Source organism: Xenopus laevis, chromosome 2L, assembly GCF_017654675.1.
Source record: "Xenopus laevis strain J_2021 chromosome 2L, Xenopus_laevis_v10.1, whole genome shotgun sequence".
NCBI lineage: Eukaryota > Metazoa > Chordata > Amphibia > Anura > Pipidae > Xenopus > Xenopus laevis.
Window position 1 is genome coordinate 170,920,060 of NC_054373.1, and position 17,701 is coordinate 170,937,760.

The following is a 17,701-nucleotide window of genomic DNA, read 5'->3' on the forward strand; positions in this document are numbered from 1 at the left end:
TCTGGCTACTAGTGGGTAACGGATATTGTGCCATAAATAAACACATGGCATGAGGAGGAGGAGAAAGCTAGTATTAAATGGTTAAACAACTGAACATGTGGGAATTCATAATGTAATGTACTTGTACATGCTGCACTGAGACCTGTATTATACTAATTATGGAACCATAAATGTTTCATTGTTTGTTTATTTTATAAATGCAAAATAAACCTTTATAAAAAAAAAAAAAAAACACACTGAATTTGTCTTTTTTTAAGAGCTGTTGATAGAATCAATGTGCAACAGGCAAACTGTTGGTGAAGTCTGTACCCGTGTCACATGAGCATACAGTACTGGGGCCTCCCAGTCTCCTGCCCCGCCACAACCTCAACATCCGGAACTGAAAGTGAAAGTGTGCGGCCGGACGGATTAGAGCGAGGGACCGTGTCTGACAGCGTGGAGCGGAGCATAGTAGAAGTGGCACCGGCCCGGGGTAATAATCATACTTATGGATTTGATGTGGGGATCGAGGAGGGCGGGATTTGGGGGCCGGTGTAATTGGGTGGTTTGGGCACGGGGAGGCTCAGGCAGGCGGTATAGTGAAGGTATGACTGGATTTCTCAGTCAGTGGCTTCAGAGGGGATTCTGGGATTTGTAGTTCAGTAAGAAACACGTTGTCGTCCATAGGGAGCACTAATATGGTTTGTTTCTGTACGATCTATTTCCTCTGCTTTTGGGAAAATGACTTGAAATGAAATGAATGGAGATTTGAGGTGACACTTTCCCCCCTGCAAGTATTGGCAAGCAGTATGGCAGTGTTTATACTGTGTCATATGCCACAATCAGCCACAACCAGCCATGCCCCCCAATGACAGGGGGTTAGTTACAGTATTAATGAGCCCCCCAATGACATTTACAATCAGTGGTGAATCATTCAAGATTTTAAATGACTCTCATAAGAAGGGCATCCGTTTATATATTTATATAAAGGAGCCACAAGCCAGTGGTCAGTCCGTGGCCCACTCTACTCTTGTCTTCTCTTGGCACACTCCATTATAGCTTAAAGGCCTTCATCCGTTATCCAGAAACCTGTTCTTCATAAAACTCTGAATTATGGGAAGGCTATCTCCCACAGGCTCCACTTTAATCGAATTGTTCGACATTTTTAGACCTATTTCCTTTTTCTGTGTAATAATAAAACAGTAACTTGTACTTGATCCCAACTAAGATATAATTAATCCTTATTGGAGGCAAAACCAGCCTATTGGGGTTATTTAATGTTTAAATGAATTTCTAGTAGACTTGAGGCATGAAGACCCAAATTACGGAAAGATCCGTTATCTGGAAAACCCCAGGTCCCGAGCATTCTGGATAACAGGTCCCATACCTGTACTTGATCCCAACTAAGATATAATTAGTCATTACTGGAAGCAAAGCAATCCTGTTTAAATGATTTTGTAGTAGACTTTAGGGAAAGGAGATCCAAATTACAGAAAGCCCCCTTATCCAAAATGTCCCAGGTCCCGAGCATTCTAGATAACAGGTCCCATATTACTTCTGCTAATGCCATCATTGGCTGCATATTATGAGCTGTTATTTATATTGAGTGGAATGACATCCACTGCCAAGAGAGAGAATAGCGCAGAACATCCTATATTAGAGGTCAGAGTGATGGGGTCATTATATAAAATGCTCAATGGGATGTGACTAGTGCAAATGCCTATTTTGGGAAGAAGAATGTAGGGGGGGGGTAATTTACTGCTGCCCTAGACACAAGTACAAGAGCACTGATTAGCACAACTGATCCTGCCCCATGCAAACGTTAAAAAAAACCCATTATTTTTTTCACTTTTCAGTATCCAGGTCCCTGTCTGTCAGAAAAGCCAGTATCAATAAGCAAGGGACCTGGAAAAGATAAAATCATAATTTTTTTAGGATGCTCATCCCCCCACGAGAATTTAGACACTCAGGTATCAGGTGAAGTGGCAATGGGGTTAGTGTGTGGTAGGCAGCATCAATAAGTAAAGGAGCCCCCATACTGCTTATCTACAGGGCCTACCCTAAATGATATCAGCCCACTGCCTGTTCAGGTCTTCTGTGGGCCAAATCCACTAAAAAGAGTCTGATATTTTTTCTGTGGCTACAAGTAAGTAGCCTATGAGTAAGTGTCCTAACAGGCACAAAACGCGTTAGGCCGTTTTCTACTTGGTCCTAATAAATGTTTTTGTATTTTTTAATAATCTTGACTGTTTATGGAGGGACTCACAACTATTGTTCTAATTTCGTGTCTCATAATTTACCTCTCAGTTGTGTTTCTATGCAGAGTAAAAGTGAAAGGCTTAATATTAGTTTATCTGATTTTGATAATATTCCCTTTTTCCTATCCTACAGCTCCATATTCAGACACGTACCAGGCTTCTAGGGTGTGTAAGGCTACAGATGTGGTACTCGATCCGACAGGAAAATCAAACCTGCCTGACTGACATCTGTCTGATTTTCACCCAGATATCAGCCGGGTAGGCTCAAGGGAGGACCCCATACATGGACAGATGTATGGCCGAATTGGTCTGAAGAGGCAGCTTAAAGGGATACTGTCATGGTAAAAAAAATTTTTTTCAAAATGAATCAGTTAATAGTGCTGCTCCAGCAGAATTCTGCACTGAAATCCATTTCTCAAAAGAGCAAACAGATTTTTTTATATTCAATTTTGAATGGGGCTAGACATTTTGTCAATTTCCCAGCTGCCACTGGTCATGTGACTTGTGCCTGCACTTTAGGAGAGAAATGCTTTCTGGCAGGCTGCTGTTTTTCCTTCTCAATGTAACTGAATGTGTCTCAGTGGGACATGGGTTTTTACTATTGAGTGTTGTTCTTAGATCTACCAGGCAGCTGTTATCTTGTGTTAGGGAGCTGTTACCTGGTTACCTTCCCATTGTTCTTTTGTTTGGCTGCTGGGGGGGGGAAGGGAGGGGGTGATATCACTCCAACTTGCAGTACAGCAGTAAAGAGTGATTGAAGTTTATCAGAGCACAAGTCACATGACTTGGGGCAGCTGGGAAATTGACAATATGTCTAGCCCCATGTCAGATTTCAAAATTGTATATAAAAAAATCTGTTTGCTCTTTTGAGAAATGGATTTCAGTGCAGAATTCTGCTGGAGCAGCACTATTAACTGATTCATTTTGGAATTTTTTTTTTCCCATGACAGTATCCCTTTAAATATGTTTGTGTATTACTTTAGCTAGGGTAAAGTAAATCATGTTAATCGATGCTCTTAACTTTGTGTAGTGGAGGAAGGTCATTGTATTTAAAAGGGGTTCATGGAGACCGATTCTAAACTAAGGGGGGGCCACGTGGGACATAGTTGTTCAGTGAGTGTGCAATTGATCCTCAGCATTCAGCTCAGATTCAAAAGCAACCGTTATGACCCATGTGGCCGCTCCTCAAGTCACTGATTGGTTACTGCCTGGTAACCAATCAGTGGAAACCAAGAGAGCTGCAAAGCAGGAAGTAGTGTTCTGTTCTGTTCTACATCCAGTCACTCCTTTATAAATTACATTTTTGGCTAACTAACTATATTAGAAACATTTTTTATTTTGCACAGCCTATCTATTTACCCAGTTTTTATTTTTATAATGATCAATTCCTTTAATAGGATTAATTACAAGATTGACTTTGGTTTTCTGTATTTACTGACTTTTGCAGACAGCTGCTCCTCCCATGCCCAGCTCTGGTCACCATGAGTCTTGCGCTACATGAGCTGCTGCTCTGCTGCCGGCAGATAGAAACTGACAAGGCCACTGAAAGAAAGGTATGTCTTAATTAATGTATGTTCCATCACTTGTCATCACAATGGTATACAGATTTTGTATTTTGAATAGGTCCCATCATGATAGGTATGTATCAGTATGGGGTGATTTCCAGCACAGTAATACAGCATTGTAAAAGTGCAGGGAATCAGCTGAATGGTGCAGCAGAATAAGTGGCTTAACCCCGTGCCAGAAATCCAACAGATAAATAATGCCTGCCTGGCAAGAACATAGTTGCTATAGGTTACTGCACTATAGAAAAATTGGCAAGTGTTTCTAAGTAAGCTCATAAGGGCAGGTTGCATCTTTTTCATGCCCTATAGCACTTATAGTTCTAGCCAGCAGTTATTAATTAGCCATTATCAAAAAAGTGCAGTGGGGTTGGCTGGTGCCATGTTCAGCCAGTTACATCTAATTCCCATGCTCCGTGCAGTGTGAAAGTGATTTAAAGTGGTGTGCACCTTTACAATAACTTTAAGTATGTTAGAATGGCTAATTCTAAGCAACATTTCAATTGGCCTTCAATTTTTCTTTTTTTTTTAATAGTTTTTTTGAATTATTTGCCTTCTTCTTTAGACTGTTTCCAGCCTTCAAATGGGGGTCACTGACCCCATCTAATAAACAAATGCTCTGTAAGGCTACACCTTTATTGTTATTGCTACTTTTTATTAAAGTTGCTACTTTTATTACTACTACTACTATTATCACTACTATTCAGGCCCTCTCCTATTCATATTCCAGTCTCTTATTCAAATCAATGCATGGTTGCTAGGTTAATTTGGACCCTTGCAACCAGATTGCTGAAAATTGCAAACTAGAAGGCTGCTGAATAAAAAGCTAAATAACTAAAACCACAAATAATAAAAAAATAACAATTGCAAATTGTCTCAGAATATCACTATCTACATCATACTAAAAGTTAATTTAAAGGTGAACCACCCAGTAATTAATCTCACTACACTCCCTCATCCATAATTTAGATTTTTTTTTGTGTTTTGTAAACCTAAAATAATCCAGAAATCATAATACAAAGGCCACTGGCAGCACTCGGGGAACAGGGATCCTACTGAGCCTACATATACTAGGTGATGGAGAGTGTTCATGGATACACATTCTACATTTAAAGGGACCCCAATACAAGGTATGCACTGAATCCACTATTTTGGATTCGGATTCCTTCGCAAAAGATTCGGCCGATTACCGAACCAAATCCAAAACCTAATTTGCATATGCAAATTAGTGGTGGGAAGGGGAAAACATTTTTCACTTCCTTGTTTTGTGAAAAAAGTCACGTCCCTAATTTGCATATGTAAATTTGGATTTGGTCCGGCTGGGCAGAAGGATTTGGCTGAATCCGAATCCTGCTGAAAAAGGCCGAATCCCAAACCGAATCCTAGATTCGATACATCCCTACTCAATACAAGCAGAAGCTGCACTATGTAGTGTAGAAAGAGTAGCACAGTGTGTGTTATTTGATTTAGTGGGAATCACTCTAATGGCCTGTTTCATTCATACGTAGAAAGAAATCGTGAAGTTTCGGAGGCTTCTTCGAGATCCAGAAACCGTTCAGCAGTTAGATCAGAATTCTGACAGGCGGCAAGGCAAACAACTCAATTGGGATACAGTGTTCAGGTAAGTTGCCCAATATTAACTGCTGTGATTGTGGGATACCCGTGAGACCTGGGGAAAAGACCAGCAATAAATACAACATTCTGCCACTATTCCTGGATTTTCTCTTTGTGTTAAGTAGCGCTGTCGGCTTTGCTGTACAATGTTTCCGCCATAGACTTGCCTATAAACAGACGTCAATAAAATAAAACTACAACGGACAGTTACAATCACGATTAAGAGACAAATGGGAAGTGGTCCCTGCCCCGTAGATCTTACAATCCAAGTTGGTGGCCGTGAAATTATTTTCCCTTGTGTGGGTTCATGAGTCTTGATAACAAGACTCATGTAAGGTCCAGAAGAAGGGAAGCTATCAAGAAAATGAAAATCTAATATAAGCGTCGTCATACTGAAATAAGAAACTTTTTAAATGCAATCAAATAAATATTCTGCATCGTTTCTGAAATAATCAAGTTTATCTTCCCTCTCTCAGCATCTGTTTCTCTTCATTCTGTCTTCATACAGGAGTTGGATGTCAGATAATCATTGACAGTTAGATCCAATATATTTTATAGGTGGCGCCTTTTGCCTAGAAGATGAATTAGAGAATTAGATCAGACATCATGTCTCTCTACATGCAGGTTTGTACTGGAATCAGTTATTTAAATGAGCTCTAATCTCTAATCTCATCTGCTACTAAAGGAAGCCCCCTATAAAATATATTGAATCTAACTGTCAATGAATATCTGACACCCAACTGCTGCATGAAGACAGAATGAAAAGAAACGGATGCTGAGAGAGGGATAGTGATTATTTCAGAAACGGTACAGAATTTTTAATTGATTGTATTTAGAAAACTTCTTATTTCAGTATGTTGAATATTAATATTTTGATTTTCACAGTAGTTCCCCTTTAAGCATATTACAGCATCACAGAGATCAGTAGCTGCTTAATAAATAGTTAAGCACCATATAAAATCTGTGTTTCATTTATAACATACAATGTGTTGGTAGGTTTTTGCAGAAATATGTCTACAAAGAGACAGAAAGCATTAAATCTGCAAAGGCCAGTGTTTCTCAGGCTACACAAAGCAATCGGCGGAAGAAGATGCAAGAAATTAGTTGCGTGGTCAAAGATTTCATCCGATGTGCAAATAAGCGTGAGTTCACTACTGACCCTTTCCAGTCCCTTGTAAAATGAATGGATTCAGTTTTGCACTCTATCCTTTGAATTTGTTAAAGGAGAAGGAAAGGTTAAAACTATGTAAGCCTTATCAGTAAGGTCTACAGCAGTAAACCCTCAAAGTAATGCTGTCAAAAGAAACACTGCATTTCTTTCCTTCAATAGTGTACACATGGACTTCTCTATCAGACTTCCTGCCTTCAGCTTAAACTTCCTTGCCCCAGGCATGAGCATGCCCAGTTTGCTCCTCTTCCTCCTCACCCCGTCTCTGCTGTAATCTGAGCCCAGAGCTATAAGTGAGCAGGGAGAGTCTCAGGAAGCATTCTAGCTTGCACTATTGCAGCTAATCTATTGGCAATAAAACGCCTCTGTAGCTTTCCTTCTCCTTAAAACTCAGTAACTTGGAATATATTTTGTTTTAATGTTTAACAAAGCCCTCTCCTCCTGTGCTATGAAACCCTTTTACAGTTTCCTCTTTATACATCAAAAACCCCTTGTTTTACTTTCTTTTGTAGGAGCCCCAAGGTTAAAATGCACAGAGCTTTTATTGCATGTGACCAACACTGTGAAAGACCCAACATCATGTTCAGCTTATGGGACAGACTATAGCAGCATCTTGCTAAAAGATATCCTGTCTGTCCGCAAATATTGGTGTGAGATAACTTTCCAGCAATGGGAAGGTGAGTATCTTTTTAGTCTAGACTGCTATTGTTCTAGGTGTGCTTGTCATTTAGTACCCTTGTGCCTTTAAAGGAACAGTAACACCAAAAAATGAGTGTTTTAAAGTAATGAAAATATCATGTAGTGTTGCCCTGCTCTGGTAAAACTGATGTGTTTGCTACAGAAACACTACTATAGTTCATCTAAACAAGCTGCTGTGTAGCTATCGTGAAAATTGAAGAAGGTCTATATGGCACAGGTTAAATAGTGGATAACAGATAACACCATTATGTTCTACAGAGCTTATCTGCTATCTGCTGTGTAACCTGAGCCTTTTCTCCTTTGAATGGCTGCCCCCATTGCTACACAGCAGCTTATTTATATAAATAAATAAATATGGTGTTCACTAGTTTATATATCTGTTTCCAGACTTACTGACGCTCTACTTCAGCTTGTACCTGAAACCAGAGAGCACTGTGAACCGCTTGTTGGTTGCAAGAATTATTCACACTCTGACCAGAGGATGCTGCCAGCAGACAGACGGACTTCACTCCATGTTCTTCCAGTTCTTCTCAAAGACAATGAAGAGAGTCAGGTAAATTGTTCTTACAAAGATAGGGCTCTATCATGATATAATTATTTTTTTTATTTTATGAGGGTAACAGTTCCATTGTGCTCTTGGGATGGACATATACTGATTTTTTTTGCTGTCACTGGAACAATTGCTGAGATGGTCTGCTCTTTAGAGAATGAAAAGTGACCCGATTTTCGTAATTTGTGCCTGGTGTCCTTGTCCAGAGTTAGGGTTGCCACCTGGCTGGTATTTTACCGACCTGGCCGGTAAAAATGATGGTTCGTCCAATTGTTATTAATATGGATAAAAGATAAATATATAGGAAGCCCGGTATTTTTTTCCAGAAAAGGTGGCAACCCTATACCAGAGTACATGATTCAAGTGCTTCTTTCGGCCTAGAAGTTAAAAGACAAGGAAATTTAAACTAAAGAAGTAGCTAGAAATGTTGTACATTATATTTTGGGCTTCTGTTCCAGCCCAAGGCAACCACAGCCCTTTAGCAGTAAAGATCTGTGTCTCCAAAGATGCCCCAGTAGCTTCCCATCTTCTTTTCTGCTGATTCACTGCACATGCTCTGTGCTGCTGTCACTTACTGAGCTTAGTGATCAACTCAAAATATACAGTACACATAGAATATAAATGTCACAATATAAGGCTGATTAGTAATTAATACAGATAATTACTACATGGCAGCACAGGAACCAGTGCAATTAGCATTAGAATTTAATAATCAGCAAACCTGTAGCATCAGCTTATATTACAGGGGAACCTCATTTTCTGCTGGATAATTATTGACGACCCCTAAGCTTAGCTTCTCAACAGCTGCTCAGAGCCCACTGAGCATGTGAGTGTCACAGACACTTTCCAAGATGGTGACCCCCTGTGACAAGTTTGAAGTCCTGGATCATTGCTGCTATTGAGAAGCTAAAAATTTAAGCTGGTGCAATAAGTTCAGTATATAAAATATGGGATTTTTAGCCTTATTAATTTTTAGGGTTTAGTTCTTCTTTAAGCGATCGGTCTTTGATGTGGGATCTCATGCTAGAGAAAAATGAGGGAAAACTTAAAATCAGGGGATGTAAAATGGGGGTTCTACTGTATTTAGCTTTTTATTCAGCAGCTCTTCAGTTTGCAATTTTAGCAAGCTGGTTTCCAGGGTCGAAATTACCCTAGTAACCAAGCACTGATTTGAATAAGACACTGAAATATGAATAGGACAGGCCTAATTAGTAATAGGAGTGTTAAAAAGTAGCATTAACAATACATTTTTAGCCTTATACAATGTTTTTTAAATGGGGGTCAGTGGCCCCTATTTAAAACCTAGAACGAGTCAGAAGAAAAAGGCAAATAATAAAACAAAAACTATGAAAAATAAATAATGAAGACCAATTGAAAAGTTGCTTAGAATTGGCCATTCTGTAACATGCTAAAAGTGCACTTAGAGGTGAACCATCCCTTTAAGCTCTAAACTCACATTTGATAAATCTCCCCTTAAAGGGTTTGTTCACCTTCCAAACACTTTTTTTCAGTTGAGTTGTTTTCAGATTGTTCACTAGAACTACAAACCTTTTTCACTTGCTTTCTATGTTTTAATTTTTACCAGTTTTCCAAAAATGAAGTGTCCCAGTCTCTGGTGTTTCAGTCTGACAGCTCAGTAATGCAGCTGCAGAATCTGAACTGTTAAAATTTGATACATTTAATTGCAACATTAATTGATACATATTCTCTGTAATATTAGCAACTATTGTATCAACTGCTGCCAACTCAGGGATTCAGCTCATCAGGGACAAACATAAGAACTGTATCAATTTTAAACAGTTACAGAGTCGGCGACCCCCCCTCTTTAGAAAGACATAAGAAAGTAATGGTAACAAATAGAAAGTAATTGGAAAAAAGTATTTTTTTCTGGTGAACAATCTGAAACCAACAAAGTGTTTGAAGGGGAACAATCCATTTAGTCTGATGATGTCCCAGCATGCTTAGTGCACCTATAATGACTGCCTTGTAGAAAGGTGCCATAGAAACGATTCCCTTTTACTTGTCAGACGTGTCCAGTATCGATTTATGCAGTACAAGTCTAATTATAGTTAGGGGGTTATTTATCAAAGGTCGAGCGTTAGAGATTTTACATCTCGAATGAACTCGCAACTGGTTTCTTATTTAAGAAAAAACTTAAATGGAAAAAAACAGATTCTGCAAATTCATCAAGTTTTCTGGAGGAAAAAAACATCGCTCTAATAATTTGAGTTTTATGGGCAAAACCCTCTGAAAAAACCTGGAACATCAAGCAGGCTGTTAACATCTTCAAATGGTTCAAGGGACCTCTGCCATTGACTCCTACATGACCTCAACAGGTTTTAGATGGTGTATTTTCAGATTCTAGCTATTTCCATGGGTGCGGTATAATAAATCTCGAAAAATCTTGAGGTTTTTTTTTAACCAGAAAATGTGAGTTTTGACCAAAAAATGTACTTGAAACTAGAACACAACTCGAACTTTAAAGGAATAGTTCAGCGTGAAAATAAAAACTGGGTAAATAGATAGGCTGTGCAAAATAAAAAAAATGTTTCTAATATAGTTAGTTAGCCAAAAATGTAATGTATAAAGACTGGAGTGAACAGATGTCTAATAAAACAGCCAGAATCCAACTTCCTGCTTTTCAGCTCTCTAACTCTGAGTTAGTCAGCGACTTGAAGGGGGGCCACATGGGACATTACTGTTCAGTGAGTTTGTAATTGATCCTCAGCATTCAGCTCAGATTCAAAAGCAACAGATATGACCCATCTGGCCCCCCTTCAAGTCTCTGATTGGTTACTGCCTGGTAACCAGTCAGTGTAAACCAAGAGAGCTGAAAAGCAGGAAGTAGTGTTCAGACTGACATGTTATACATCAAATCACTCCAGCCTTTATACATTACATTTTTGGCTAACTAACTATATTAGATACATTTTTTATTTTGCACATACTATTTATTTACCCAGTTTTTATTTTCACACTGAACAATTCCTTTAATAAATAACCCTCTAAATCCACTCTTTATAGCATGTGTTTACTTATTTATTTGTTGCTATGGGGCAGCCATTCAAGCTGGAAAAAAGGAGAAAGGAACAGGTTACATAGCACATAACAGATCAGCCCTGTCTAATACAATGGTGTTTTATCTGTTATCTGCTATGTAACCTGTGCCTTTTTCCAGCTTGATTGGCTGCCCCCATGGCTACACAGCAGCTTGTTTATATAAACTATAGTAGTCTTTCTACATCAAACACCCCAGTTTTACCAGTGCAGGGCAACAGTACAATATATTTTAATTATTTTTTACACTTTCACTATTCCTTTAAACCTTAATGTATTGATTCAGTGGAGGGCAAACAACTAAACCATTTCTGACTGAAATGTAATGACTCTTGGGAAGTCTTTAATATATGATTATTTGGTGCTAAAGACTAGTAATGTATTGGTATTCCTTTGTTTACTAGGGAAGAGAAAAATCCACCTGGCCTGGACCAGATCCTCGCTGCTCTGAATGTGTTCCTTACCAGCGCCTCCGTGAATTGCCGTATGCGAGTGAGCAAGCTGGGGGAAGACCTGTTCTCGACTGTACTTCGCATCTGGACAATGCAAAGGCCTAAAGATGCACTCAAGGAGGAGATTGTGGAGTTCTTTAGGTTGCTTCTCAGAATTCATCATCCTAAAGGAGCCAAGACTGTAGATGAAGGTATTGCTTCCCAAATGCCAATGCCGGTTAAACTTTGTACTCTGTAGGTAATTGGAATCCAGTGAGATTCCTGGTGGCGCTGCTGTAATGATTAGTGCTCATTCTGAAAGCATATAACTGCCCTCTATACCTTGCACCAGATTAAAAATCTAGTAATAACATTTAGGGGGTTATTTATTGAAGTTCGAAAGTCGAGTATTTTATGCCACGAATGAACTTCACAACTCGAATGGTTTCTTATTTAAGAAAAAAAACTTGAGTGGAAAAAAACAGATTCTGCGAGTTCAAGTTGAGAAACCCAAAAACTCAAATTAAAGTGGACCCGTCACCCAGACATAAAAATCTATATAATAAAAGTCCTTCTTAAATTAAATATGAAATCCAATTTCTTTTTTTTATTAAAGCATTCATAGCTGTTGTAAACTCATTTAAAAATAACAGCTGTCAATCAAGTATTGCCTACCCCGCCTCTATGCCTAGGCATAGAGGCGGGGCAAGCAATTACTTTCGCTTTCCATTCAGCACTTCCTAGATGTCACCGCTCTCCCTACATTCCCCCAGCTCTCTTAACCATTTAATTGTGTAACCAGGGCATGGGGATGGACATTGGGTCCCTGTCCCCTGGTGCACAAACAAGATTCTGAGATGATACAAGACTTGCCTTAATAACAGTGTCCACAAAATGGCTCCTGCCTGGTTTCTATAATTATGAGTTCCCAGACTGATGGAAACAATATTCAAATAATTTATACAGTGTAATTAAAGTTCATTTTGCTTGACTAACATGATAAAATAGGATTTGGATCATTTTGTTTGGGTGACGGGTCCACTTTAATCTTGAGTTTTTTGGCAAAACTCCGAAATAAGGGGACCTCAGGGAAAGAAGGGACCTCTACCATTGACTTCTACATGACCTTGACAGATTTTAGATGGTGTATTTTCAGATTCGAGCTATTTCCAGGGTCGGGGTATAATAAATCTCAAACAATTCGACCAAAAAATAAATAAATAAAAAATAACCCTAAAAACTTGAATTTTTTACAACTAGAAACTTAAAAAATAACCCCCTTAGTAATAACATTTTTGTGGTTACTTCCTTTTTTTACTTACTTTTGACTGTTTATCTAAAATTGATACTCTCTCTGGTGTTTGAGTCTGGCAGCTCAGTGATTCAGGTGCAGATTCTGAACTGTTACAATTTGTTGCATTAATTGATATATTTCTCGGCAGCATCTTTGGAATATGAGCAACTATTGTATCAATTGAATCAAACAGCTACTTTGAATGAAACTCATGGATTCTGCTCAGCAGGGACAATATATGAAGGGGGTTATTTACTAAACTCCGAATGAAAAATCACAATTTCTTTTTTTTATAAAATCGGACTTTTAAAAAATCAGGAATTTTTCGGAATTTATTAAACCCTGGGGATAGATAAGTCAGAATCGGAAAATCCGGCATCTCAGACCTGTTGAGGTTGCATAAAAGTAAATGGCAGAAGTCCCAATGATTTTTTGATGTGCGCTGGGTTTCGTGCAATACCCCAAAGTTTTTGGGTGAAAATTCAGAAAAACTCGTGAAAATATTATGGAAAAATCCGAAAAAATCATGAAAATCAGATTTTTTTTTCTGCAAAGCAAATTTTCTGTAAAATGTAATAATACATTTGAGATAAATATTGTGATAAATTTGGACTTTGAGAAATAACCCCCTAAATGTATCACTTTAGAACAGGTTACAGAGCTGGTGACCACTCACCACCAGGGATCACTCACCACTGCTGTAGGGAGATATGAATGTAAAAAAATTAAGCAATAAATTTAGAAGTGGTAAATGTATAAGATAGAATAATAATTGAAAAAATTCTTCTTTTTTTTTGGCATACTATCTATAAACACCTGAATGGAAAAAAGTGTTGGTAAGGTGAATAACCTCTTTAAATTGGAATCAGTAATTAGCCTATGGTTCAGTGCCCCCTGTTGGCATAAAACAGAAGGCTTTGCAGATGTAACAAATGTTAAACAAACAATATTTAATTAAATAAGCTTTTTTTTTTTTTTTTCAACATTGCTCCAGACTTGTTAACTTGTCTACTTGATTCCTAGGGGTATATTTATTAACATTAGAGCCAAACATCACTGCTAGATATTGCCTTAGCAGCCAATCAGATCTTTGCTTTTGTTTTCTAACTCGTAGATGGCTCTTGAAATCTAATTTCTGATTGGGTGCTATGGGCAGCATCATGGTTTTGCCTCCAGGTTTAATAAATATGCTCCCTAATGTGAGAAAGTCAAATGACTGTGATACCCACTGTCGAAAAAACAGCAGAACGCTTTCTGATACATATGGAATCTCCTCATGAACTCTTTAAAAGGAATTGTTTAGTGTTAAAAGAAAAGCTGGCTTAATAGATAGGCTGTACAAAACAAAACATGTTTTCAATATAGTAAATTAGCTAGATATGTAATGTATAAAGGCTGGAGTGACTGGATGTCTAACATAATAGCCAGAACACTACTTCCTGCTTTTCAGCTCTCTTGCAGTAACCAATCAGTGACTTGAGGGGGGGGGGGCACATGGGGCATAACTGTTGCTTTTGAATCTGAGCTGAATGCTAAGCATCAATTGCAAACTCACTGAACAGTTATGTCCCATGTGGCCCCCCTTATAGTCACTGACTAACTGAGAGTTAGAGAGCTGAAAAGCAGGAAGTAGTATTCTGGCTATTATGTTACACATCCAGTCACTCCAGCCTTAATACATTACATTTTTGACTTACTAACTATATTAGAAATATTTTTTTTATTTTGCACAGCCTGTTTATTTACCTAGTTTTTATATTTACACTGAACTGTTCTTTTAATGGTTTTACTTTCACACAGGTGCTTATGCTTTTGATCCGGACAGATGGAAGAGGAACTTGTACAGCCTATATGACACTCTGGTAAATGAGATCAGCCAGATAGGCAGCAGAGGGAAATATTCCTCAGGCTCCCGAAACATTGCAGCCAAGGAAAACTTGGTTGAGTTGATGGCGGACATTTGTCATCAGGTACAACTTTATTTATTTATTTTTTTTTTAAAGTGATATCCACCCACTGGAAATTTCCAATATACTTTACTTTAAGAGGGTTTTTAACAAAGTTACAAGATGGTGACCCCCTGTGGCCAACTTTGAAAGCATAAATCATTTGTTCGATTAGGCTTGTGGTGCAGTAATTTCATGTTTATATTTAGTATACAAAATACAGCATTTCTAGCCTTATTCTATTTTAGACTTTCCTTGTCCTTTAAAAGATTTTGCTGTTTAGCCCACAGAATAGAACTAAAAAAAACTATGACTTCTTGTCTTGAATTGTTTGTGTTGTTTGTTTTTATCTTTTACATTTTTCAACAGACCTGTGAAGTTCAGTTAGACAATAATACTATGTTCCTGTATAGTGATGGGCGAATCTATCCTGTTTAGCCAAAAATTTAGAAATTCACGAAACGCATTCATGTCAATGGGTGTCAAAATAATTTTGATGCGCAACATTTTTGACGTGAATTTTTATACACACGACTCTTTTGTCCAAATGCATTAAAGTCAATGGGCGTCCAAATAATTTTGACAAGCAACAATTTTTAATGCGCGCTTACATTTTTACACGTGCGACTCTTTTGTCCGAATGCATTAAAGTTAATGGGCGTCTGAATAATTTTGACTCACGACAATTTTTTTTCAGGCGACACGTGCAACTCTTTTGTCCAAATGTATTAAAGTCAATGGGCGTCCAAATAATTTTGACGCACAATAATTTTTACACATGCAACTCTTTTTTGTCCAAATGCATTAAAGGGGTTGTCCACCTTTGAGTTAACTGTAAAGGTGGCCATACATGGGCCGATAAAAGCTGCCGACAGACCGAGTCGGCAGATTATTTGCCCGTGTATGGGCCCCCCCAACTGGCTTCCCCAATCGTGATCTGGCCGAAAGTCGGCCAGATCTCGATCGGATTGGGACAAAAAATCCCGTCGGATCGCGGCCGCATCTGTTCGTTGATGCAGTCCCGTGATCCGACCGTCCGTTCCCATTCGTTAGGATCCGATCGTTGGGCCCTAGGGCCCACAATCGGATCAGCCCGGTATTGCCCACCTCAAGGTGGGCATATCGGAGAGAGATGTCAAACGAGCGGATCTCTCCGTGTACGGCCACCTTTAGTATGATGTAGAGAGTGATATTCTGAGACAATTGGTTTTCATTTTGTATTATCTGTGGAGTTATTTAGCCTTTTATTCAGTGGCTTACCAGTTTGCAATTTTGCTAGGGCCCAAATTCCTCTAGCAACCATACATTGGTTTAAATAAGAGACTGGAATATGAATAAGAGAGGCCTGAATAGAAAGATGAGTAATAAAAAGTACCAGTAACAATACATTTGTAGACTTATAGAGCATTTGTTTTAAGATGGGGTCAGTGACCCCCATTTGAAAGCTGGAAAGAATCGGAAGTAAATGGCAAATAATTTAAAAACTAATTAATGAAAACCAATAGAAAAGTTGCTTAGAATTGGCCACTCTATAACATACTAAAAGTTAACTTAAAGGTGAACCACCCCTTTAAAGTAAATGGGTGTCCGAATAATTTTTATGTGCGTCAATTTTGACGCGCAACGGGTTTTTTGTTGCAGCAAATTTTCCCACTGCGAAAACATTCGCAGTCGGTGAAGTGCAGAAATTCACCGCCAATCCATGCCTGGCGAATAAATTCGCCCATCACTATTCCTGTGCAATTTCCACATCTTCTTTAAAGTGAATTGATAATTTCCTCCAGTCTATAACAACCCCATTCCTGTTTGTCCAGCTGTTCACTGAAGACACTCAGGTTCTGGATATCACACAGGCTTCTTTCCTCGTGACCCAAAGGGAACCGTCTGGAGCCGCCAGCAAACGCAGAAGGATTGAACTCGGATGGGAAGTGCTCCGTGACAACCTGCAGAAGTCACATAATGATTTTGATATCATTCCTTGGTAATTTGAAGAGTAGTGTTTGTCCCTTTCTGTTCTATGACTGTTGTCACAATGTAAGACAAGGCAGCTGATTAACAGACTTGTTTTGGTGGGAACTAAGACTTTTGCAACACTGTTTAAAATGTAACAACTAGGAGCTAGGCAAGTGCTACTTTCAATAGCAATTGTTTATACAAGTATATTTAAAAGCACTGAAAAAACTGTAGCAAAGTTGCTTAGAATTATGTTTTCTTTTATTTAGCACATTTTTACTTTGGGGTTTACTTGCCCTTTAAGTATGAGAAGAAATTAAAATCTAAATTTTAGGCCTGGCTGCAACTTGAGAAACATTTGCTCATTGCTGATATTATTTGAACAGCTCAGTAAACCTTTGAACATCATAGCATTCCTTACTTCCAAGTACTAGAAGGGGAGTTTTCTGAAGAAGGTGCTATTGGCAAATGCTGGCCACTGAATCTATCTATCTATCTATCTATCTATCTATCTATCTATCTATCTATCTATCTATCTATCTATCTATCTATCTATCTAGCTATCTAGCTATCTAGCTCTCTCGCTCTCTCTGTGTATCTATCTTTCTATATCTATCCCTCTATCACCTTTCTATCTCTCTCTCTCTCTATCTATCTATCTATCTATCTATCTATCTATCTATCTATCTATCTATCTATCCATCTATCCAGCTATCTATCTCTCTCTGTGTATCTATCTTTCTATATCTATCCCTCTATCACCTTTCTATCTCTATCTTTCTCTCTCTCTCTCTCTCTCTCTCTCTCTCTCTCTCTCTCTCTCTATCTATCATCTATCTATCTCTCTCTGTTTATCTATCTTTCTATATCTATCCCTCTATCAACTCTCTCTCTCTCTCTCTCTCTCTCTCTCTCTCTCTCTCTCTCTCTCTATCATGTCTCTCTATCTATATCTATCCCAGAGGTGTAACTATAGAGGAAGCAGACCCTGCAGCGGCGGGGGGGGGGGGCAGGAGTATAGGGGCCCCATGAGGCCCAAATAATGAGCAGTTTTAACATATATTTGGTTAGACAGGACACTCTCTGGATATGTTGGGTGCCCTAACATTAATCTGCTGTGGGGCCCAGTAATATATAGTTACTCCACTGATCTATCCTCTATCCATCACCTAAATCAAATCAAATGAGCT

The 17,701-nt window shown here is 38.6% G+C and overlaps 1 protein-coding gene across 3 annotated transcripts in view; it reads left to right on the forward strand.

Moving 5' to 3' along the window:
* Positions 1-315: 315 nt before the first annotated feature.
* The window catches only part of atm.L (ATM serine/threonine kinase L homeolog), a 100,583-nt gene continuing 83,197 nt past the window's right edge, over positions 316-17,701 (forward strand). For 2 of the 3 annotated variants that reach the window (XR_005965217.1, XM_041580906.1), the window contains exons 1-9: positions 316-472; positions 3,685-3,790; positions 5,308-5,420; positions 6,410-6,555; positions 7,094-7,258; positions 7,668-7,833; positions 11,292-11,530; positions 14,413-14,582; positions 16,373-16,539. Coding sequence is in view for 2 of the 3 variants with exons in the window: in XM_041580906.1 (XP_041436840.1) it covers positions 3,719-3,790; positions 5,308-5,420; positions 6,410-6,555; positions 7,094-7,258; positions 7,668-7,833; positions 11,292-11,530; positions 14,413-14,582; positions 16,373-16,539 (1,238 nt within the window). In the remaining variant the exon portion in view is untranslated. 3 annotated transcript variants of the gene reach the window in all.